The 22,509-nt window shown below is 51.3% G+C and overlaps 1 protein-coding gene and 1 long non-coding RNA gene across 4 annotated transcripts in view; one reads left to right on the top strand and one right to left on the bottom strand.

Moving 5' to 3' along the window:
• Nucleotides 1-178: 178 nt before the first annotated feature.
• The window catches only part of BICDL1 (BICD family like cargo adaptor 1), an 80,236-nt gene continuing 57,905 nt past the window's right edge, over nt 179-22,509 (bottom strand). The window contains exons 5-11 of one of the 3 annotated variants that reach the window (XR_011561292.1): nt 19,168-19,347; nt 18,187-18,405; nt 17,061-17,204; nt 11,616-11,746; nt 4,451-4,571; nt 3,284-3,392; nt 1,385-1,513 (exon numbers count right to left, since the gene is read on the bottom strand). Coding sequence is in view for 2 of the 3 variants with exons in the window: in XM_019977669.2 (XP_019833228.2) it covers nt 1,352-1,513; nt 4,451-4,571; nt 11,616-11,746; nt 17,061-17,204; nt 18,187-18,405; nt 19,168-19,347 (957 nt within the window). In the remaining variant the exon portion in view is untranslated. Of the gene's footprint in view, nt 1,514-3,283; nt 3,393-4,450; nt 4,572-11,615; nt 11,747-17,060; nt 17,205-18,186; nt 18,406-19,167; nt 19,348-22,509 lie in introns of all 3 variants that reach the window. The other 2 variants (XM_019977669.2, XM_070770170.1) reach the window with 2 other exon arrangements.
• LOC139176823 (uncharacterized) lies at nt 14,385-19,851 on the top strand. The gene is made up of 2 exons (XR_011561300.1): nt 14,385-14,600; nt 17,442-19,851. It is a non-coding gene; the product is annotated as an uncharacterized lncRNA (long non-coding RNA).

The raw sequence follows: 22,509 nt of genomic DNA, 5'->3' as shown, positions 1-22,509 counted from the left end.
GTGGAGGGTGTGCGCACGCCTCTTCCTGGCTGAGTCCACTGACTTGGTGCCAACATATGAAGTGACCCCCCCAGGTGCGTGGAGGACTCTGCCTTTGCATAACCAGCCAGCGGATAGAAACTATACTCTGCCTTCTGCCCAGACACCACCCAGGTACCCAGTGACTGAGGCGGGAAGCTCTGTAGAAATTCATTTTATTCTTAGACTATTTTCAAAAGAAGCAGTGGTGTGCTGTTTTTCTAAAAATATGCCTTTATAGATTCATATATAATATGTATATTATAAAATCCATACATGTATTTACATGGTTGCTACATACAAAATTACAGCACTGTGTCTGTACAGCACTGCGTCTGTACATATCTGTAGGTACATTCTTTCCACTCATCCCTGCTGTGCTTTCCCCGTGAGGGAGGAAGATGATCCTTGTAAAGCAGCTTGAGGGCGGCCTCAGCCCGGTGCCTCTGAGTCCCGAGTCAGGGCCTCAGCAGAGAAGGTGAAGCGGTTGCTGAGGATGAGCAGGAGTGGGAGGTTGCTGGGGTGACCTTCCGTGGGCCTGGTGGGCAGTTTCTGGAGACGTCCACCCTGTGGAGCTGATGCTGCCTGGCGGCATGGCTGAACGCAGACCCCTTTGGAGCCGTCCTGTGGCCTGGACGTGCTCGGCCGAGCCGAGAACTTGGGTATGCGGGGGGCTGGGGGGGCTGGAATGCCCTCTGCCCGGCACCGGGAAGGGGAGAGGGCTGAGCCTGCAGAGGGCCCTGCCGAGGAGGAAGGCCTGCAGCAGAGCGCGGGGAGGCAGCTTCCTCTGAGGCTGGGGACGGCCTCAGCCGTGGCCGGGCCCGCTGTGGCCGAAGAGCCAGCTGTCAGGCCCACAGGCCGGGGCCTGGAGGTGCATGCACGTGGGTGAGGGGCCGCCTCCTGGGCCGGGGCTGTGGGAGGACGGGATCCAGGCCCGGGCCTGGTACCCAGCAGGAGGAGGCCCCCCGCGGTGGGCAGCTGTGGCCTCGGTGCGTAGAGTGGGCCTCCGCTTCTCTCCCTGCTCAAGGGCAGCAGTGCCTGGAGCCGGGCACGGCAGCCACTCTGGAAGCAGCCTGAGCCCCGCTCCGCGGTGGTGGACCCCAGGACGGGCCCGGCAGTAGGGACATGGCTCGGGCCGCCCCGGTGAGAGCTGCCTTCAGAGGCGGCGGGGCCTCCCGAGGACGCGGCCCCCAGGCGAGTGGGCAGTGCGGCCGCTGAGCCGGGCCCAGCGCGGCAGGACCGGTGGGCACACGTGCTGCCCTGGGGCCCGGCCCACGCCTCTATTTGAGTCGGCGTCAGTGTGCCTGTCCTCGCTGGCCTGACTCCTCCCGGTTTAAATCTTCCTGAAGAACGAGAAGAGCCGTTTGCCTTCGGCGGTGCTGGGCTCATCCCCACGCCCCAGGCCCGGGGCCCGGGCGAGGGTGGCGGGAGGCCGGCTCCGTTCCTTCAGGTGCGAGTCCATCAGCTGCCGGTCAATGACCCTGTGCATGTCATCCTGCGGGCAGACGGGTGGGGTGAGGATGCTGACCTGGCGCGGATGGGCTGGGGAGGCGGCGGAGCGGGGCAGCACGAGAGGAGAGAATGGCAGGGACGTGGGTGAGCGGCTGCGGCCACGGCTGCCCTGACCCGAGACCAAGAAGCACCGCCCTCCTGGTCTCCCGGGGCTTGGCTGGCTGCGCGGTGTTACTGCCGGGCCGACCCGGGACCAGCTGTGTCCCTGTGGCCCTGGGAGCAGCTGCCGCTGGTGCCTGTCTGTCACCCCTAGCCCTGCTCAGCCTGTGGGCAGCCCTCTCGACCCTGCTTCCTGTGTGTCTCGGGCTGAGTGCTCCCCTCTCACCTGGTCCCACTCCTGCAGCCCCAGGGTAGCCGAGGCCACCACCAGCTCTCCAGCCTCACAGCCTGGCTTTTCTCGCCTCTCTGCCCCCTTCAGACTCCTGCCAGCCTGAGCTGCTGGCGCCCATGAGCCCCTGGCAGGCCCGTGTGCAAGATCGAGGCTCCCTGCTGCATCCTCGCCAACTACCATCCACGCTCAGCCCCCACGGATGGGCCCCTGTTTGGTGGAGGCTGGGGAGTCGCCATGTTCGAGGTTTGTCACGCTCCAGCCTCGGTGCTTCCTCAGTGAGGTCGCCACGCCTCCCCCTCCGGCAAGCTAACTGCAGAGTAGATGTTGCCTCCACCCCGACTTTGCCTCACAGAACCAGCTCTTACCCCACGGCAGCTGCTGGACAGAGCGGCTCCGCTCTCCTCACTGGACTGAGTCTGTGCAGGACAGGGCCGCTAACAGACCATGAAAAGTCCTGGTTTAGAAACAAGCAGCCCTGTCTCTAGTAACATCAGCCAGAAACACAAGCATCTGCCCGGCTGCTTTACCCTAAAGCTGGTGGGGAGGGTGGGCTCTGGGATGTCCTGGTGAAAAGACTGAGCCACGGGCTGAATGCCGGAGTGAGCGTCCACATGCACAGATGTGGAGGCTGTGCGGGGCGGGTGCTCCTGAGGTCGGAGCAGCCGCGCCCTTGGTGAGCACAGGAAGTGGGCCGGCTGGGCCGCTGGCTGACCAGCTTGTCCATCACCTCCCACACACCTAAGCTTGCGGTCACTCAGGTGTCTTTGTAGTTTCCTGAGCGTGTCACCAGGTGGCGGCGGGCAGACCCCTTACTCACGTCCCGCTCTGCTGCCTTCCTCCCCGCCCGTTCTTCACATACAACTTCCCACCTACACCCCCTCCTCGTCAAGTGACACGGTCCTCACTTTGAAGGTCCCACTGTCAAATCCTCAGCCCAGTGCTCTGTTCTTGGGACGCGTGCCATAAGACCTACATTAAATGCAACTTCAGGAACGTCACGAGGTCCTTCAGAGAGAAACCCTTTCAAAGCTGCCAGTGTTTTTTCTGATACACCCCAAACTGCATTTTTTTATACTGTAAGATTCAGCAAAAGAATTCCATGAAATCTATCACGTCATAACTTGATACACACACAAGCTGCTTGTAACTCCATGCTGGGTCACATCCATAAAACAGCCCCCTTGTGAGGAGGTGGAACCAAGAAACCAGCGTTGGCCGGGTCAGCCTGTCAAGACCGGGCCCCGTGCTGCCGCGCTCGTGGACGTGACGGTGGAGGGAGCGGGAGGCCGGGGAGCGATGGCATGGCACACTGGATGAGATGACGCCGGCACCGACACACGACATGGTGACCACGAGGGAGGCAGCGGGGCAGGACCGTGATGGCGGGAGGGGAGAGGTGAGGGGATGAGGGCTTGAGCTCACCTCAAAGGCAGGAGGGGTGTACAACTAAAGCTGTTGATACGGGAACTGAGAAAGGCCACTAGATCAGAAACCAAAGGAGCCAGATAGTAAAAAGCCCTGAGGAAGCAAACTGTAGCCGAGAGAAAAGAGAAGAACAGACGCAGTGAGCCAGGACACAGCGGTCTGGGAGGCGGGGAACAGCTCTTGGGGTGGGGGGACCCTGGCGCGCCTGCAGCCAGCTGGGCAGGGCCCTGCAGGAACAGTCACTTGTAAGCTGCCCCCTGCGAGGGGCTTGCCTCGGAAAGCTGCAGGGGTCTTTTCATCTGTCCAGTTAGGATTTGTTGGGGAGAAACGTGAATGGTTACACCCATATCCTGAAATTGTACTTCCCTAATCTCATTAATGGAGAAGGCAATGGCAACCCACTCCAGTACTCTTGCCTAGAAAATCCCATGGATGGAGGAGCCTGGTGGGCTGCAGTCCATGGGGTCACTAAGAGTTGGACACGACTAGGCAACTTCACTTTCACTTTTCACTTTCATGCATTGGAGGAGGAAATGGCAACCCACTACAGTGTTCTTGCTTGGAGAATCCCACGGTCGGTGGGGCCTGGTGGGCTGCCGTCTATGGGGTTGCACAGAGTCGGACACGACTGAAGTGACTTAGCAGCAGCAGCAATCTCATTAACAAAAAGCAAGTCGTGGCCCTGGCCCAGTGGGGAGCGCATCGGGGCCTGGGACAGGGCAGGCTGACTGGACTCTGACACCTGTGGTGCTAGAGACAGACACACTGACTCACTTTCCCCAGACCTGCGCCAGGACGGTGCTCTGTGGAAGAAGGAAGCTGGCCTCTGAGAAAGGGAAGAGCAGCAGCCGCTAACAACCCAAGGGTGTCGGAATGACATGCATCCAGTAATCCAGTCAGTTATACAGGGCTTCCTGGGCCCTTAGCATTGACAGCAGTATCAAAGCCAAGGCAAGCGGCTGAAGGAGGCCCCTGTTCAAGCCTGGAGGTCGGCACAGCCGGGTTCCTCGCTCTTGAGAGCAGCTTCCTCCAGGCACTCAGGGCCTGGGGCCTGGAACCCCAACTCTCACCCAGTGAAGACGAATCACTGCTCACCTGCACACACGGGACCCTCCAGTAACAAACCCATCCTTACACTCAGGCTGGGTTCACAGACTCCTTTACCTGCCAAGCCTCAAGCTGCTGCGAGAGGTTCAGTTTCTGCTGAATGGCATCCAGCAGCTGGCTGTTGAGAGACATCATGTCCATCTTGCACTTGGCGAGTTCCAGCTCCACAGCGTTCTTCCTGGAAACACACAGGCTGGGGTGAGCGCAGACACCCTGTGCCAGAGCATCAGGTCCTCTGCCCGGGGCACCTGGCATCCACGGGATAAGGAAACAGTCTCTGACCCCAAGCTCACAACAAACTAACTGTAACTACAGTGTTACTTCTAGAGGACTGGAAAGTTGTGCAACATGCTTTCATACACATTTTCTCAACTTTCATAAACAAGCTGTAGGTGAAAGGATTATCTGACCGCCATCTTAAAGTGATTAACAGAGGATACTTAAATCAGGACTGGAACCCAGAGATCAAAGACCTCTCACAGCACTAAGGGGCTGCTGCCTTCATCTTTCCCCCAAAAGACCAGTCCCCATGGAAGTTGGACTTAACCCATTGGTGCCCCCTTTCTACTAGCAACCCCCTCTTTTGAGGGTGTGTGCACTGGCAGCCACACAGTGCTGCACAGCTCAGCTAATCACTGTAGCCAATTAGGGGACCTGTGGGAGATTATATGATGGAATACAGTCACCTCCCAGTAACAACCACAATGTTGAATATTTACTGACAGTGGGGAAACACTCGTGATTTATGCTGAGTGTAAAAAAGAACCAAGAGACAAGGTCACATATGATAGCCGGTGTATATTTGAAGGTCACACCCAAAAATGTCTACTTGGTTCTCTTGGGATGATGACCATTGATGAGTAATTGCTCCCACACTTCTGCATTTTGTATTTTCACATTTTGATGTGTTTTACATACTTTGTTCACCTTCCCCAGCATTCCTAAACCATGGTGGTTCAATGCAAAAAGTAACTTTGGAGGGACACAGGTAATGGGAATAAAGTGGCAGAGCCTTGGCTGGGTACCTTCTATAAGGTGGCAGTGGTTGTCCTGCTGCCAAATGAGTATTTAGCCTTTCAGGGACTGATACCTTTCACATGAAAAGTTAAAACTAAGACGGCTCTCATCACCCAGGGCCGTAGACCAATGCGCATGGCCTTGTGAGGACGCACCCTCAGAGGCTGCCCAGCCCCCGTCACAGCCAAGCTCGACCAGAAGGAAGTTGGGGTGAACCGTTCGGGCTACCGCGCGACCAGCACTGTGGCCTCAAGTCCACCGGGCAGTTGGTCACCTCCCTTGACACGCCGGGGCTCCGTGCCGGCGCCCCACCCACCCATCCCGGACTCTCCCGGCTGCTCGCAGAGGGTCCGCCCACCCACACTGCGGCTGCCTGGACAGGAGCCGAGCCTGGCCAATGAACGCCGGTGTCTCAAGCGCCGCAAGCGTCACGGCTGCTGCCATTGGCTGGTCGCGAGAGGCGGAAATCCTTGCCTGGCGCCGGTTGCCACGGACGCCCGGCGGGCCCATCCCACGGTCCTGGAAAGTCAGCGCAAACCCCCGGCGCCCCGCGGCAGGGAAGCCTCCTGAGCTTACAGGCGTCTCCCGGCAGGTGGCGCCACGAGCAGCCTGAAGACTCCGGAATGTGCTGACTAACGCCGCAGCCAGAGGGGCACAGGTCCAGGGGCAGCTGCGGCCCGCCGGGCACACAGGGGAACCCTTTCCTTCCGGAAAGCCCTCGAGCTGGGCCCACCTTGGGGGCCTAGGTGTCAGTCACAGCCTGGGACGGCACCCTCGGAACGTTTGCTCAGTAGGGCATCTTGGAGCTTATTCATGAGAAAGCACAAAACAAGGAAAACTTAAAGCTGTAGAAGCCCCTGAACAATACATTAATCAGTTTTAAAAAGGAATATTTCAAAGGGTTAGGCGAATCCCTTGTATAAATGAAACCACTAGCAACTGAGCCCTCTGCCTGTGTAAGGTAGATGCCACCCTGGGATTTCTTTTCACTGAGGACCTTTCACCTGCAAGGAGATAAAATTGTTAACTTTTCTGAACACCTTAAGGTTTTTGCTGTCCAGTGGAGAGAGGGAAGTTATTCTTCTTGGGGGCGAGTCTCACCCTTATTGCATATTAGAATCATGGGGTAGGAGCTGCCCCAAATCCAGAGGTTTGGGGCCTGAAGAAATGTTCTGGAGAGGGCCCTGGGGTTGGGGGCGGGGAAAATTCTAAAATGCAGCCAAGATCAGAGACGATGTATATAAAACTCTTACTGCTGCTGCTACTTCATGTCAGTCATGTCTGACTCTGTGCGATCCCATAGACGGCAGCCCATCAGGCTCCCCCGTCTCTGGGATCCTCGGCCCTACACAAATGTATGGTTGCCCCACACTTCCATGATTCCTTAGGTCTCGTCTGAATTCTGTATACCCAGAATTTCATTTGTGAGGGACAGAAAAAGAGCCCTCCTGGAGTGATCTAACACTCCAAAGGCAGGGCCAGGAAGGACAGGGCCTCACTCCAAAACCTTTCCTACTCAGGAGGGAGAACTCACTAATCTGTTCAGCCAGACCCCAGGAGGCTGACTCGGCCTCCGTCGAGGGCAGCAGGCAAGGGCATGCATTTCAAGGTTCCATGGAGACTTGTAATTTCCTGTCACCCAGGTGTTGGAGCTAGGTGCACTCATTTTAATGGAGGGGACTGGACAACTTGTTTCTTCTGCTCTCCTACACCCTGGCACTTTCTCCGGCTGTATCCCCCACCTCCTGTGCAGATAGATGGCAGAGGGTGGTCAGAGCCTGATGGCTAGCTCTCTTGTTTCTCTAGCTCAGAGAAGCTGTCAAACCAGACTCTACTTCTAACTTACTGGGCTTCCACAATTAGCACCCCAATTTTACCATTTTATTCCCTAATTGTTTGACACAATTTCACGCTTTGTTATTCGTAATAGTATGGTCTCACTCCAAAATACCACACTGCTATTCAACAACACAAGAGACGATACTACACATGGATATCACCAGATGGTCAATACCGAAATCAGACTGATTACGTTCTGTGCAGTCAAAGATGGAGAAACTATACAGTCAGCAAAAACAAGACCAGGGGCTGACTGTGGCTCAGATCATGAACTCCTTATTGCAAAATTCAGACTTAAATTGAAAAAATAGGGAAAACCACTGGGCCATTAAGGAACGACCTAAATCAAGTCCCTTACAGTGGAAGTAACAAACAGGTTCCAGGGATTAGATCTGATAGAGGGCCTGAAGAACTATGGACAGAGGTTCATAACATTGTATAGGAGGTGGTGATCAAAACCATCCGCAAGAAGAAGAAATGCAAAAAGGCAAACTGGTTGTCTGAGGAGGCCTTGCAAATAGCCGAGAAAAGAGAAGCGAAAGGCAAAAGAGAAAAGGAAAGATAAACCCATCCAAATGCAGACTTCCAAAGCATAGCAAGGAGAGATAAAGAAAGCCTTCCTATGTGAACAATACAAAGAAATAGAGGAAGATAATAGAGTGGGAAAGACTAGAGATCTCTTCAAGAAATTTAGAGACACCAAGGGAACATTTTATGCAAAGATGGGCACAACTGACAGAAATGGTATGGACCTAACACAAGCAGAAGATATTAAGAAGAGGTGGGAAGAATACAAAGAACTATACAAAAAAGATCTTAATGATCCAGATAATCAGAACAGTGTAATCACTCACCTAGAGCCAGACATCTTGGAGTGCGAAGTCAAGTGGGCCTTAGGAAGCATCACTATGAACAAAGCTAGTGGAGGTGATGGAATTTCAGTTGAGCTATTTCAAATCCTAAATGATGATGCTGTGAAAGTGCTGTACTCAATATGCCAGCAAATTTGGAAAATGCAGCAGTGGCCACAGGACTGGAAAAGGTCAGTTTTCATTCCAATCCTCCAAAAAGGCAATGCCCAAGAATGTTCAAACTACCATATAATTGCACTCATCTCACACACTAGCAAAATAATGCTCAAAACTCTCCAAGCCAGGCTTCAACAGTACATGAACTATGAAATTCCAGATGTTCAAGCTGGATTTAGAAAAGGCAGAGGAACAAGAGATAAAATTGCCAACATCCGTTGGATCACAGAGAAAGCAAGAGAGTTCCAGAAAAACATCTACTTCTGCTTCATTGACTACACTAAAGCCTTTGACTGTATGGACAGCAGCAACCTGTGGAAAATTCTTCAAGAGATGGGAATACCAGGCCACCTTACCTGCCTCCTGTGAAACCTGTATGCAGGTCAAGAAGCAACAGCTAGAACCAGACATGGAACAATGGACTGGTTCCAAATTAGGAAAGGAGTACATCAAGACTGTATATTGTCACCCTGCTTATTTGACTTATATGCAGAGTACATCATGAGAAATGTCAGGCTGGATGAAGCACAAGCTGGAATCAAGATTGCTGGGAGAAATATCAATAAACTCAGATGCAGATGACACCATCCTTATGGCAGAAAGTGAAGAGGAACTAAAGAGCCTCTTGATGAAGGTGAAAGAGAAGAGTGAAAAAGCTGGCTTAAAACTCAACATTCAAAAACCAAAGATTATGGCATCTGGTCCCATCATTTCATGGCAAATAGTTGGGGAAACAATGGAAACAGTGATAGACTTAATTTTCTTGGGCTCCAAAATCACTGCAGATGGTGACTGAAGTCATGAAATTAAAAGATTCTTGCTCCTTGGAAGAAAAGCTATGACAAACCTAGACAGCGTATTAAAAAGCAGAGACATTCCTTTGCTGACAAAGGTCTATATAGTCAAAGCTATGGTTTTTCCATCTGGTCCCATCACTTCATGGGAAATAGATGGGGAAACAGTGGAAACAGTGTCAGACTTTATTTTGGGGGGCTCCAAAATCACTGCAGATGGTAACTGCAGCCATGAAATTAAAAGATGCTTACTCCTTGGAAGGAAAGTTATGACCAACCTAGATAGCATATTCAAAAGCAGAGACATTACTTTGCCAACAAAGTTTCCGTCTAGTCAAGGCTATGGTTTTTCCAGTGGTCATGTGTGGATGTGAGAGTCGGACTGTGAAGAAAGCTGAGTGCCGAAGAATTGATGCTTTTGAACTGTGGTGTTGGAGAAGACTCTTGAGAGTCCCTTGGACTGCAAGGAGATCCAACCAGTCCATCCTAAAGGAAATCAGTCCTGAATATTCACTGGAAGGACTGATGCTGAAGCTGAAACTCCAATACTTTGGCCACCTCATGCAAAGAGTTGACTCATTGGAAAAGACCCTGATGCTGGGAAAGACTGAGGGCAGGAGAAGGGGATGACAGAGAATAAGATGGTTGGAAGGCATCACCAACTTAATGGACATGAGTTTGAGTCAACTCCGGGAGTTGGTGATGGACAGGGAGGCCTGGTGTGCTGCAGTTCATGGGGTCGCAAAGGGTCGGACACGACTGAGCTGAACTACAACCATAAGGAATGGCAAAGATAGTGTAGGTTTGTGATTCTAACCGAGGATAATTCCAAAATGAACTGGAAATTGAAGGACAACTTGATAGGAGATTCTGACCAGACAGAAAAGGGGACCCAAACGTAAAACCAAAATGGAAATGATGGAAATTACTGAAGAGAGCAGAAGGGAGGGTACAATGGTATATGAAAATGAAAAGGGGAAGATGTGTGGAATCTTAGAGTCAGAAATTAAAATGTCACATTACTTCTTAAAAAAGTCAAATAGTATCTATTTACAAATTCTTTTAAATAAGCTCCTTTTAGCTTTCTGCCAAGTAGCCCTGAGGTAAGGGCAAAGGAGCCTGAGACTGAGGTGAAGGCCAGTGATCAGCACTGGCTGTGATCCTGGGGAAACACCCTCATCTGTAAAATTGGGATTAAAAAGCTCTACTTCTTGCTGTGGCTAGGATTAAAGGATGCTTTGTAAGCAGTAAAGTGATGCACAAATGTTGTTATTAATGTGTTATAAAGCCTGCAAAGCAGATACAATTTTAGTACCCTTTATCTCCTTAGATTCAATAAACAGGACAGATTGAATGTGTGACAAAGATAATTTTCAGGAGGATGGGAAATAAATACGGTCTTTGCCTTTGTACTGCCAAATGTTTTGAATGTACAAGAACGCGTTTATGCATTTCTTCTCTGCCAGAGAAAGTCCAAAACATTATTTTAAAATGACCCAGTTTACTAGAAATTAACAAAGACAAAGAAAAATGTTCAGTGACACTCTGGGGATGCAGTCAAACTCAGAATGTAGGAAAACTATGAATTAAAAAGAGCTGGTTTCTTCAGTAAATGCAAATCGAAAAAAAAGACAGGGGGAAGAGTTACAACCTTTTGGGACATAACAACTAAACAGAGTATGCTGGACTTTAGCATCTGACTCTTATCAAGTATAAAAAGACATTTACGGGACAACTGGGGAAATCTGAACACTGGATACTGGATGATATTAAGAAATTGAAGTTTTTTCATGTGTGATATTTCTGGCGTGTGTTTTACAATAAAGAGTCTTTCTCTGGTAGAGATTTCTGTGAAAATGTTTATGGATGAGATGATATGTCTCGTGATCCACTTTAACATGGTCCAGAAGGGGAGGGGGGAGAAATGGACGGCTACAGATGAAACTACATTGGCCATGCTGTTCATCAGCGCTGAAACTGAGAGGTAGGTAGGTCGGAATTCGTCTTATGTTTTCTACTTTTGTGTATGCTTGAAAATGTCTATGATGAATAGTAAAACAAAAACAACAACAAACATTATGTGTGTGTGTGTATATATAAAATGAGATTGGCCCACTCCAGTATTCTTGCCTGGAGCATTCCACGGACAGAGGAGCCTGGTGGGCTCCAGTCTATGGGGTTGAAAAGAGTCAAACACGACTGAAGCAACTGAGCACGCGTAACGCAACTGGAATGCTGAGATATAAGTGAAAACAACAACAAAAACCCATGTAGAGAGCATCACCTCACTGATTTTTTAAAAAGTCCACAAAAACTGTATTGCGTATACACCTGCAATACACGTATGTAAAAAACCTGCACAAAATGCATACCCGACTTTTAACAGTAGTGTCTGTGCGGGAAGATGGGATGGGAGTGAGAAATTCCGAGTAGCAGGGAAACTCTTTGAGTTTTATATTCTTCTGTATGATTTAACACCTAAGACTGAGCACATTCTCGTGTTATTTATTAATACCTGCAGTTAAACAAGTCGTGCCCACTCACTTTGCGATGGCCTCGTCTCGGTCCCTGATGGCCTTCTGAAGCTGCTCCTTTGGTTCCTTGTCCTCAGATGTCACTCTGAGTCGGTCTCTCTCCTCCTTCAGGGCAGTCATCTCCACGCTCAGCAGTGTCACCTAGTGGGAGACGAAGGGGATGAACACGGCGCACCACTGCTGCCGGCCTGGGGTGTCTCCCTCCCGAGGGAGAAGAGAATAGGCCCAGGCGGGCTCAGGGCCTGTGCGGGGCAGACTGGTGACTTCCCGCTGCCCCACCCCCCCCACCCCCGCTCCAGGAGGGAGGGACCACACGCGAAGCTGGAGTTCGAGTTCGGTGGACGGGGCGCTCACTCCTCTGCTGCAGCCGGGGCCTGGTCCCCCTGTGCACACCACGGCACCTCCTTCACCTGCAGGCACTCTCTGGGAGCTGCTGAGTGAAGGCCACGTGCGCACCAGGGCCCGGGAACACATTTAGGGGGATAGGGACTAGAGTTTTGTTTCCAGTTATCTTCCACTCGACATGGAACACTGCCCTGTGCCCCACACGGACCCTGGCTGGCCCCAGAGCCTGGGACCTGGTTCCCGTTTCTGTTACAGCACTAGACGCAGCCTGGCTTTCCCATCCTCTTCCTTCAGCTCCCCAGGTCAAAGCCACAGGGAATTTAGGCAGAAAAACATTGTCATCTTTCACTTCAAGCCTCTTACCTTCTCTATGGTCCATGCCTCTGTGAATGGCATCAGAGTCCACTCACAGAGAGTCACCCTTCGGTGGTGAGGCGCCCCTCCTGGTGGCTCCCTCAGTGACCAGAGTTTACCCCACCCTCTGTACACAGCGACCTCTCACACACCTTGTGTTCTGCCGTGGCGAGAAGCATGTCCTATCCATATGTGTGTCTCAGAGCCTGACCAGAAACAATGCTTAATCCCCAAGTGCCTGTGCAGTGGACAGCTGTCATTTTGGGGCTTGTCAAGCACCCAGAATTCCTTCCCATCTGGGGCATTCCTAGTTGCATGGGCCTCGGCAGGAGGCAAAGCATGCCCACCCACTAAGGAAGCCAAAGGAAGAGACCTCCTTTCCTAGGTACCTGGGCCCCTACCTGGGGCTATAGCTCTAAGGGGCACAGCAAACCACTGGCCAGTGGGAGATTACTGCACGGACAGCAAATGGTTTTGTCACCCCACTTCCCATGGCTCCTTCCTGTTTTGGAGCTCAGTTCTCCAGCCTGCCTATTGATTCTGTGATGCTTCAGATTTAATTCCAGTATATTATTTTTCTGCTCAAGTTAAGCAGAGTGAGTTTCAGTTGTCTGCAACCAGAAACCCTGGCTGGTAGAGCTTTCAAAAAATATTTGTTGAATGAATGGAAGGCGGGGAACCCTCCTTCTCACAGTCGATAGAATCAGACTGGAGTCAGGACGCCTGACCCTGCCCTCTTATTAACTATTACACATGCCTTTGACATTTTTCCAAGGAAGGATCCATCCATGCAGATCTGTCTCTCCCACAAGGGGAAAGACATCACCTTTCTGCTCTTTGAGGCCTAGATCTGATCACCTTGACAGTGAAGCTGAGCAAACGCCCCAGGACTAAGGCTGAAGATCAAGCTTCTCTTGAGATACCTTTGGCTCTATAAGCTGAGACAACAGAGGTGCCAGCTCCTGGGGTAGCAGCCACTCAGGAGTAAATCAGAGGACGCACACCAGTCAAGAGGGATATGGGACAACTTGTTACTATATGCAGTGGACTCTGCACTCTCAGGTGTGCGGGAGGGAATGTCAGGGCTTGTGCTCTGTGCGTCCATGAAGGGGACAGCTCTGGTGATGAGCCTCAGGGTGCTGGGCATCCGCAGAGGCCAGGGCATGCAGGTGCAGTGAGCTCTGAGGCAGACAAGGCATCAGGTGAGAAGTCCAGCCTCACCCTATTCTTAGCAGGTTCTGCAGCCTGATAAGCCAGAACTCAAGACCCAGAAAGCACCTAGCAGAGACAGCCAGCCCTCCTCAGACCAAATGAGCCCTGACATGGCCTCGAGCCAGCCAGGTGTTCTGCCAGCTGAGTCGGCAACAGATAAAACTACATGCTAGGCAGGAAATGCCAACGTGTCACAGTCTCCAGATAAAACTTCACAAGAACTTTTTGCTGTGGCCTGGAAAACCTGACCAAGGTAGAGACCGCCAGCTTAGGAGTGACAAAGGATTTACCCTCTCTGAGTTGCACATGAATTCGATAAAAAGAAGGAATAAAAGGAACTATCCCCTGCCATCAAGTTGTCATGAGGATCAAATGAAATAAATAACTTCAAGGGCCCAGCTCAGAGTATAAGCGCCACCCCTTCTCTCCCCTCCACGGAGGACCTTCCAGTTAACAGCTGGTTTATCTGCTGACTTAGGTTACAGCAACCCCTAAACCCACTCTTTCCCATTAAGGTGGGTGTCCTTGAAATTGAACAGCATCAAAGGAAACTTGAGGTCATACATCTGGGGCTGACAATCATTTGAGTGCCTGCTCTAGGTAAGGCACTGTATGCACTAGGCGCTTCAAGAGAAGACAGAGAGGTGTGCCTGACCTGGAGCCTATCCGTGCAGGCGGCCCTCTAAGGCCTCTAAGGGGAAGGTGAGAAGGGAGTGAGGGTAACCATGACAAAGCAGGGCCGGGGACTCCCTGAGCAAGGGAGGCAGGAGAGTTTCGAGGAGGAAGTGAAACCTGATCAGGAACTTGAAGGATGAGGAGGGCTGTGTGTGCAGGGGAGTCTTCCAGGGAGAGAGAAAGACTGGGATAAAAGACCCAGCTGTGAGAACGCAAGGGCAGCCCGTGCCACGCCCATCTGGAACCTACGTTCAATTCTGCTAAAGCAGAGGCAGTGAAAAAGAAACAGGAGCAAAGGCTGGACGGTCGGACACAGCCAGACCGTGGGGCCATGAGGGTTTGAGAATATTGCAAGGGGTGTCCCACCTTCAAGTCGTGATTCAGAAGATCACTCCAGACCATCTGAAGGGTGAGTGGCTAGGGAAGTGATGACCAAAGGCAAGGTGTGAAAGAATGAAGTTCTGAGGGGAACAGTGGCTGGGAGGCTGGAGGAGACATAACGTGCTGAGATTTCAGAGGAGGGGGCACCCAGACCTCATCAGTGAGAGCCTCAGCTGCTCCTGGCTCACGTTCCCCTGAGTGTTCACGTCCCTGGAGTAACTGGCATGTGCTTCAGTCAAGCCTAAAGGAGCCAAATGATGGGGTGAGACTGTTTCTCTTACTCTGCCTCCCAGGACCTGGTGTACTGGCTTGGGAGAACTACTTGTCATGTTGCCCCACAGGTCCTCCTGCCTCCGGGCAGCAGCTCCAGACCCCATGGCCAGCCCTCCCTGGGGAGCTGCAGGGATGGGGCAGAGGGGGCCGGGCACAGCCAGCACAAGGGCAGGAGCAAGTCTGCAGGTCTGGCTTTGGGGCTTTGCCTCAAACAGGTGATGATTAATTAGAACCTGGGCTCTCTTTTAGTTTAGAATCTGGGTAGGCTTCTGAGGGGTGGGGAAGTGTGGGCACTTCACCATCAAGGTCCCACACACCTTTTACCTCTGGCCTCGTTTCCAGGACAGAAGAGAACACTCAGGCAGGAAAACAGTGGCAGTGGAGGTGGGACCATCTGTTGGGGAGGCTGGACCTCAGCCCCACGTCACCTGAGCTGGGCTCCGCAAAGGGTACGAAGCTGGTCTGACTCCCCTCATCTTACATCCACCTGAGCCTCTCAGGGTCTCAGGGCACAGGCACGAACTGAGCTAACTGCAGGAGGCACCCCTGCCCACCCTGAGGCTGCCATTTCCACAGCCCTGGCAACTCCCCCTGCGTCGCCCACTGCCCCGGGAGTCGGAGTCCCTCCTAAGGGACACTCCTGGATGACGCAACTTGGCTGAGAGGTCTGTGGCTTTGACTGAGCCTGTGGGTACTCATAAGCCCTGGCAGAGGCCCAACTCTGTATCTTATGTGGGACTGAATGTAACCATCTGCTTGATAGGTTTTTTTTTTTAAAGGGAATCCATAGGAATTGACCTAAATCAGTTGTCAGTTGAACTTTTAAGGAAAATTCTCTGGTAGAGATGACTTCCTAAATATTAATTGTTCCATAGTAGACTCTCAGCAACCTCTACCTTATGTTTCTGGGTCAAATAATGCCCTCTCGGGCTTCTAGAAGCAACAAAGCGGCTTTTATTAATCCAAATAACTTTAGGGCCCACTTTCTTTTGCATTTTATTCTACCCGTTTGGAAGGTATGATCCCTCCTGCCGCCAACCCTTCTGGCTAAACGACCACCAGAGGGTCTTAGGTTTTAGGCACAAGAGTATTTTTGGCTGTCCAAACCTACTCCCCAGGGCTTGGTCAGGAACAAGATACAGCTTTCAGTAGCATCCTTCTGCCCTTCTTATCTGGTCACTCACAAAAAGAAGAGAGCAGTGATGACTTGTCTCCCAGTATCTTCCAAGAGAATAATACCAGGAAGTCTAATGGGTACAACCCGAAGGCAGAAGTTTATTTCTGTAAGTTCCATTACATTTAAGAAATACCGAATGAAGTGAAAGCCCGGCTTAAATTCCATCTTTCAGCAACCTCTTCCTGTAGCAGGAAGGGAGGACTAGCTTTGGACAAGGAAAGAAGGGGGCAGGGTTTAAAGGGGTACCTGTCTGGTGTGCCCTGCAAATGGGACAGAACCTCCATACAGGACTTCAGTCAAAAAGAAGAGCTTTTATTTATCTCCTAGGTAGATTTTAGAAGCTCCTTTTTGGGTGGGGCCGCTCCTAAGCCCTTTAAAACTTTTCAGATGAGAATACAGATGTCCTTCTCTGGTGTTCTCGAGAGATGAGATCACGATCAAACAGGAAGGGAACAGCAAAAGCAGCAGTGCGTGCCTCGAAAGCTGAAATACGGCTGGCAGAGGTGACAGCACTCACAAAGAGCTCAGGCCCTCAAGGGATCAACTGTCCCCTGGTTTGCAAACTTCCTGCACAGAAGCTGCTGGACAAACTTCTAAATGTGTCTTGGGAGCTGTGGCACTCTTAACTATCAGAGTCCACATGGTTATTCAGGCTCTGTAGAGGGCTGGGAGTCCTGAAGGAAATGGAGAGCTGTTCTTAGTTGTGGCGGGATCTTTTTAGTTGTGGCATAAGGGATCTAGTTCCCTGACCAGGGAGCAAACCTAGGCCCCTTGCGTTGGCGCATAGTCTTAGCAACTGGACCACCAGGGAAGTCCCTTGGCTATTCTCATTCCTAACGATTTCACTGTGGTCTAAACCTGAGGACTGACTTCTCTTGAAGACACCCAGCTCATCTCAGCTTCAGGTCACTACCCCTGAGAGTCCGACCATCAGAGGAGAGCCCTTCTCAGAGAGACATGGAGAGGGGGACTCACAGGGGTCCCAGGGAGCAGGAGCCCATGAACATCCTGCACTGGGCTGAGGACGGGGGTGCTCACCTGACTGTGCAGCCGCTGCAGCTCTTCCAGGCTTTGCCTCAGTTTACCCCTCTCTCCCTCCATGAGTTCCCTCAGGGCTCTCGAATCCTCACTGGTCTGCCTTATCTGTTCTTCTAAGGAGTCATCGTCAATTCTCCGGGCGCTCTGACAGCAGAGTCAGCCGGCCAAGCAGAGAGGTGGTGAGAGTGGAGGGGAGTGGGGAGATGGTTAATGGGAGAGATGAAGAGGGGAGGGGAGCAGGGAGACGGTTAAGTTTGGGGAAGAGCAAGGTGGGGGGATGGGAGAAAAAAAGAGAAGCAGAACGAAGAAACAGAAGGTTAGAGAAGAGAGGCTGTCTTGCTCAGTTTCGACGTGCAGACAATAACTAGAAGTTTGTTTCAGGCTTTGGAGAAGGGAAACTGCACACGCCAAGAGCACACCCCTCCACCAGCTCGCTCTCCCACGCTGGCCCAGCCTCCGCACTACAGCGCGTCCCACGAACCACCTTGGCAGGACAGCCACCTTTTCATCTAGCTTCACCTAATACGGGGAGAGAGACGCAACCATCCTGCAGGAGGAGGAACCTGATGAGAAACAACAGCCCTCGAGCTGTGGGTGTAAATGGAGGGGGAGTCTGGCAGGAATCTGACACGAAGCTGGAAGAAAGGCCTGTCTGCCCATGGGAACGTTCCTCTTCTGCACCAGAGGAGCCGTGTCTGGAATTCTAAAAGGCCCGGCTGTTGATCGTTTCAACTTTCCGTGCTCACGTCTAGCCTTTGAGCAGAAAGCTTCAGATCTTTTAAGTTTGCCTATTCACGATTACCTCCACCACCAGGACCAGTGGACAACAGAAGAGCAACTTGCAGTTTTTACCAGGATCCAAATTTCTACATTCACAGCCTCCCAGGAAAGTGCTCACACTCGAGGCCCCGAGGCCTCATCCTCACCCTGAGCCTGCAGGGAGGGACTCTGGGGGCTGATCAGTCCCTGTGCCTGCTCCCCTGTGGGAAGTGAGCTCCGACAAGGGCTCAGAAGGCATTCTTGCAGACTTTATTAGGTTCCGGGTTCCAGGGCTAACCTCACCCTCTGGACTCGGTTTCAGCCTCCAGGCCCTGCGGAGCCCGGAGCACTCAGTGCGGCCTCTTACCGTGGGCTCCATGCCATCCACGATGCTCTGGATCAGTCTCTTGAGCTCGTTCAGGGCAGTGCGCAAGCTGCCGGCTGGCACGTCCTTGGCCGATGACGTCTCTGAAGACTCATCCATTGAGGAGTCCGTGGAGACGGCCGAGTCAGCGCTGTCGCTTCCGCGCAGGTGCGAGCAGAGATAACGGACCTGGCAGTAGGCCTCCCAGAGCTGCAGTCTCAGCTGCGGCAAAGAGTTACCCCGGTTAGGGCTCCAGAGCGGAGAAGGCGATGGCACCCCTCTCCAGTCCTCTTGCCTGGAGAATCCCAGGGACGGGGGAGCCTGGTGGGCTGCAGTCCATGGGGTCGCTAAGAGTCGGACACGACTGAAGTGACTTAGCAGCAGCAGCAGGGGCTCCAGGGAGATGGCCAGCACCGTCTGTCTCTAGCACACGAGTCCAAGAGTCTAGTTCCAGGAAAGGTTTTTTTTTTAATTACTTGTCCCAAGAAACATGTACTTATTCTGGGCCCCGTACAACTGCGTGTGCTTAGTTGCTCAGTTGTGTCCGACTCTTTGCGACCTTATGGACTGTAGCTGGCCAGGCCCCTCTGTCCATGGGATTCTCCAGGCAAGAACACTGGACTGGGTTGTCATTTCCTTCTCCCGCACAACTGCACAGACTCCCGGTTCTTATATCCTCTGCCCTCAGGTCCCTCCCAGTTGCACATAAAGTACTTCTTGATATAGTCAGTTACTTTTGGAGGAAGTCCCCATATAATTAGGGGAATGAGTGGTCACGGGTAATATGAAAAGAAGCCGATCAGGTGGATCACGAATGTTCCAGAACCCTGTCAATACCAGAGTTCTGAGGCTGATTAGTCAACAAGCATTTCCTAAGAGGCCGCCTCAGGACATCTTCAGCCAGCAGGCCGAGGGGCTTGCACACGTGCAGACCACGGCACCCCAGGCGTGGGGTGAGCGGGAGGGCCGGGGGCACGCCAGCACCTGCTCTCTCTCCTGCTCCAGCTCCTCGGCCTCCATGCTCTGCTCTATCTCGGACAGCAGGGACGCACTGGTGGCGGCAGAGCTCTGCAGGCTCCTCTCCTCGGTCAGCTCCTCCACCTTCACCTGCAGCTGCCGGTAGGAGAGCCGCACCTCCTGCAGCTCCAGCTGGCTCTGGTGCAGCTTTCGGGGAGACAGCAAAGGGGGGTGAGGGGGCCAAGCCCCAGCTGACAAACCCACCCCGAACCTGACCATGCTTCTGGAACCTGCCACCAATTTACAGGAAAACACAGAGTGGAGATGGCACTCAGGGTATGCGGTTGGTAAAATCCAGATGTGGGAAACTACAGGACAAACAGTCCAGCTTCTTCAGTAGATAAATTTCAAAAAGAAAAAAACAAAAGGGGAGCCTACAGATTAAAAGAGACTTAAAAGACATATGACCCGACTGCCACATGCAGGCGCATTTTAATTTGTATCTTGCCTCAAAAGAAAAATATGAAAAACAATTATGATATTATTAAGATAACTGAAAACTTGAATGCTGACTAGATAGCTGATGACATTAAAGAAATATGGCTAAATTTTCTAGGTGTACTAGTCCTGTGTTTATGTTTTTTAAAATTCTTATCTGTAAAGTATTCTTTACTTACAGATGAAATGACAAAAATTCTGGGATTTACTTCAGATTTTACTTCAAAATAATATGAGAGGGGAGCAAGTGGATGTCATGGGGCTGGCCAGGGATGGATGGTGTGTAGATATGGACAGTGGGGTACATGGCGTGTCATTGTACTATTCTGAGTTTGTCTGAAATTCTCCAGAATAAAAAGTTGCACACACAAACCTACAGGCAGACAAAATAAGGCACCATTAGACTCTCACCAGAATGGCTAAGAAAAATAATAGTAACAGAATAATAATATCAGGTTTTGATGACAATGTAAAATAACCAGGATTCTCACTGCTGGCCGGAATGGAAGATGACGTGCACCTCTGGAAAACTGTTCGGCAAGTTTCTAGCGAGTGAAATACACACGTGTCTTTTGATGCAGGTGTTCCACTCTTAGGTGCAGACCCAGTAATAAATGACTGAAATGTACATGAAAGACAACCAGGGCGTTCACAGCAGCGTTATCCACAAAAGCCACTCACAGGAACAATCTGAATACCAATAAAAACAGAATGGGTATGCTCACATCCTGCAATACTGTACAGCACGCCACAAGAGCACGAAGAGCACACTGCTTCTCATGCCACAATGGGGGTGAGCTTTTCAGACACTGATGTTCAGCAAAAGCCAGACACAAAACAATTTATAATGTATGATTCTCTTTATAAAAGGTTCCAAAACTTGAGATAAAAGAGATAAAAGTTAGAAGAGAGGTTTGCTTTTGAGGAAGAAACAGTGCGCTGACTGGGAGGGTGCAGGAGGAAGATTTATGGGTGCTGACGATGGGTTGTCTTGACCTGGATGGTGGTTACACAGGTACCGATAAAAGCTTCAGTGGGCTATACACCTAAGGTCTGTATGCTTTACTATATGCATGTTGTACTTTGCTGAAAACGTGAAGGGGAAAAGGGTTGTTTGGAAAGGAGCTAGAGGTGGAATCTGAAGTTACATCTGGGCAATAATACCAAGAGTTCCCAAACTCACGAGAGAGGCAGTCTCACCTTACTCACTGATTACAGGTGAAGCCCTTAGCGGGGGACAGATTTTAGGAGCACGCGTGTGATAGATTTCCACAGCACACGCGGCTCAGAGGAGGAGAGCGACACCCGTGTAGAGAGGGGACGGCAACGCAGGCATCACGACTCATGGGCCAGGGCTCCTTCCCTGTCTTTTGCTGCCACTGCCTCACCCCTCTCTGCATTCTCTGTGGCCCCTTCCCTGTGGAGTCCAAACAGGGCATTTGCCACCTGATGAGGTTATTACTGTTGAATGTAAAGGGAGACTCCACCATGGCTGCTAAACGCCACACTCTTACTGGTACACTCCATCCCTGCACTTACTTTCACCACAACAGCCCCGAACTGCAGAATCAGTCTGTTGGCTAGCTGCTGTGTACTGTCCGCACGCTACGTACAGGAGCAGTGTTTCCTACCTCTGTAACGTGAGGGCTGCTCACCTCCCGTCCCCCGACTGAAAATACACTTTGGGAGGTGGAGGTGGGGAGAAGAACTTCCTGGGATTTAAATTTAGTTAATCCTTTAATAAAATAGCATCTTCGGTCACCCCTGTTCATTAAAAAGACGGAACGCCATACTCTCTTTTCCAGACTATCATTGACGTAGGTCTGTGGCTCCTGCAGAGATACAGAGCCCAGGGGCAGCAGGCAGCAACTCGAAGCTCTGTGGTTCTCATGAATGGAGCAAGCTGCCTTGCAGAGCCTTCAGCTATCCCTCTGGGTGCCCTGGGAGCCTCTCCTCTGCTGGTCAGTATCAGAGAACATTTGGCTAATGGCACCAGTGGTCTGGGTGTGCCTTAACTAGGAAGGATTTGAGCCTGGCTGCTCACAGAATGACAAAGGACTTGGCAAGCCTGCCCTGCATGGTTCCAGTGGGTCAGCAATACCTGCTGGTCCAGTGGGAACTCCTCCAGCTCTGGTTTTGAGGAAACTCAGAAAGAAGAAATTAGGTTGATTTTTTTTTTTTTTTAAGATATGCCTAGGAAGCCTTTGGCACAATTACAAACGGCATATTAAATTGACAAAATGCTTTGCAATTATTTTCTAGACAACTTCCATATACATCTCAGCAGGGGAAGTTCAGCACTGACAAGTACGAGTTCTTAGGCACTGGACATTAGTTCAATTCCTCACGCACACTCAGAGGTGCTTAATTACTTGTAACAGCAAGAGAACAAACACCAGGACAGGTCTGCCCTCTCTGGTCAATAACTGATCCATAAATAAATGCAGAAAAACTAAACCAACGAAGAGTCTATTAAATACAAGAACCTTTTAACATATGAAATATCACCCTTTATAGGACAAAGATGAAACTAAATGTAATTTATATGTCTGACCAAGGAAGACACCAAATGCCTTGTGTTTGAAGAGTTTGCGAAGTTCGAGCTTACAACACTAATGCCCTTAAAGTGGGCAGAGGTCGGGGCACTCTCTCCGTCTTACGCTGAGGGAACTGAGATGGCTGATATTAAGTGATGTGCCTAACGGCACATACCCAGAGTCAGCGAGGTCTAGACTCCAGGTCATTTGCTTCCTGGGTCCCCACAGGGAGCAGGGCCTGCCTTCTCTGCTGATGACAGCCACCCACTCCTTGGGACGAGGCCCCTGCACACATCTGTAAGACGCTCACTGTTATGAAACAGAGCAGTTAAGT

The sequence above is a fragment of the Bos indicus genome, chromosome 17 (genome assembly GCF_029378745.1).
Source record: "Bos indicus isolate NIAB-ARS_2022 breed Sahiwal x Tharparkar chromosome 17, NIAB-ARS_B.indTharparkar_mat_pri_1.0, whole genome shotgun sequence".
Lineage (NCBI taxonomy): Eukaryota > Metazoa > Chordata > Mammalia > Artiodactyla > Bovidae > Bos > Bos indicus.
Note: the sequence above shows the minus strand (reverse complement) of the source record. Positions and strands in the feature narration are given on the sequence as shown.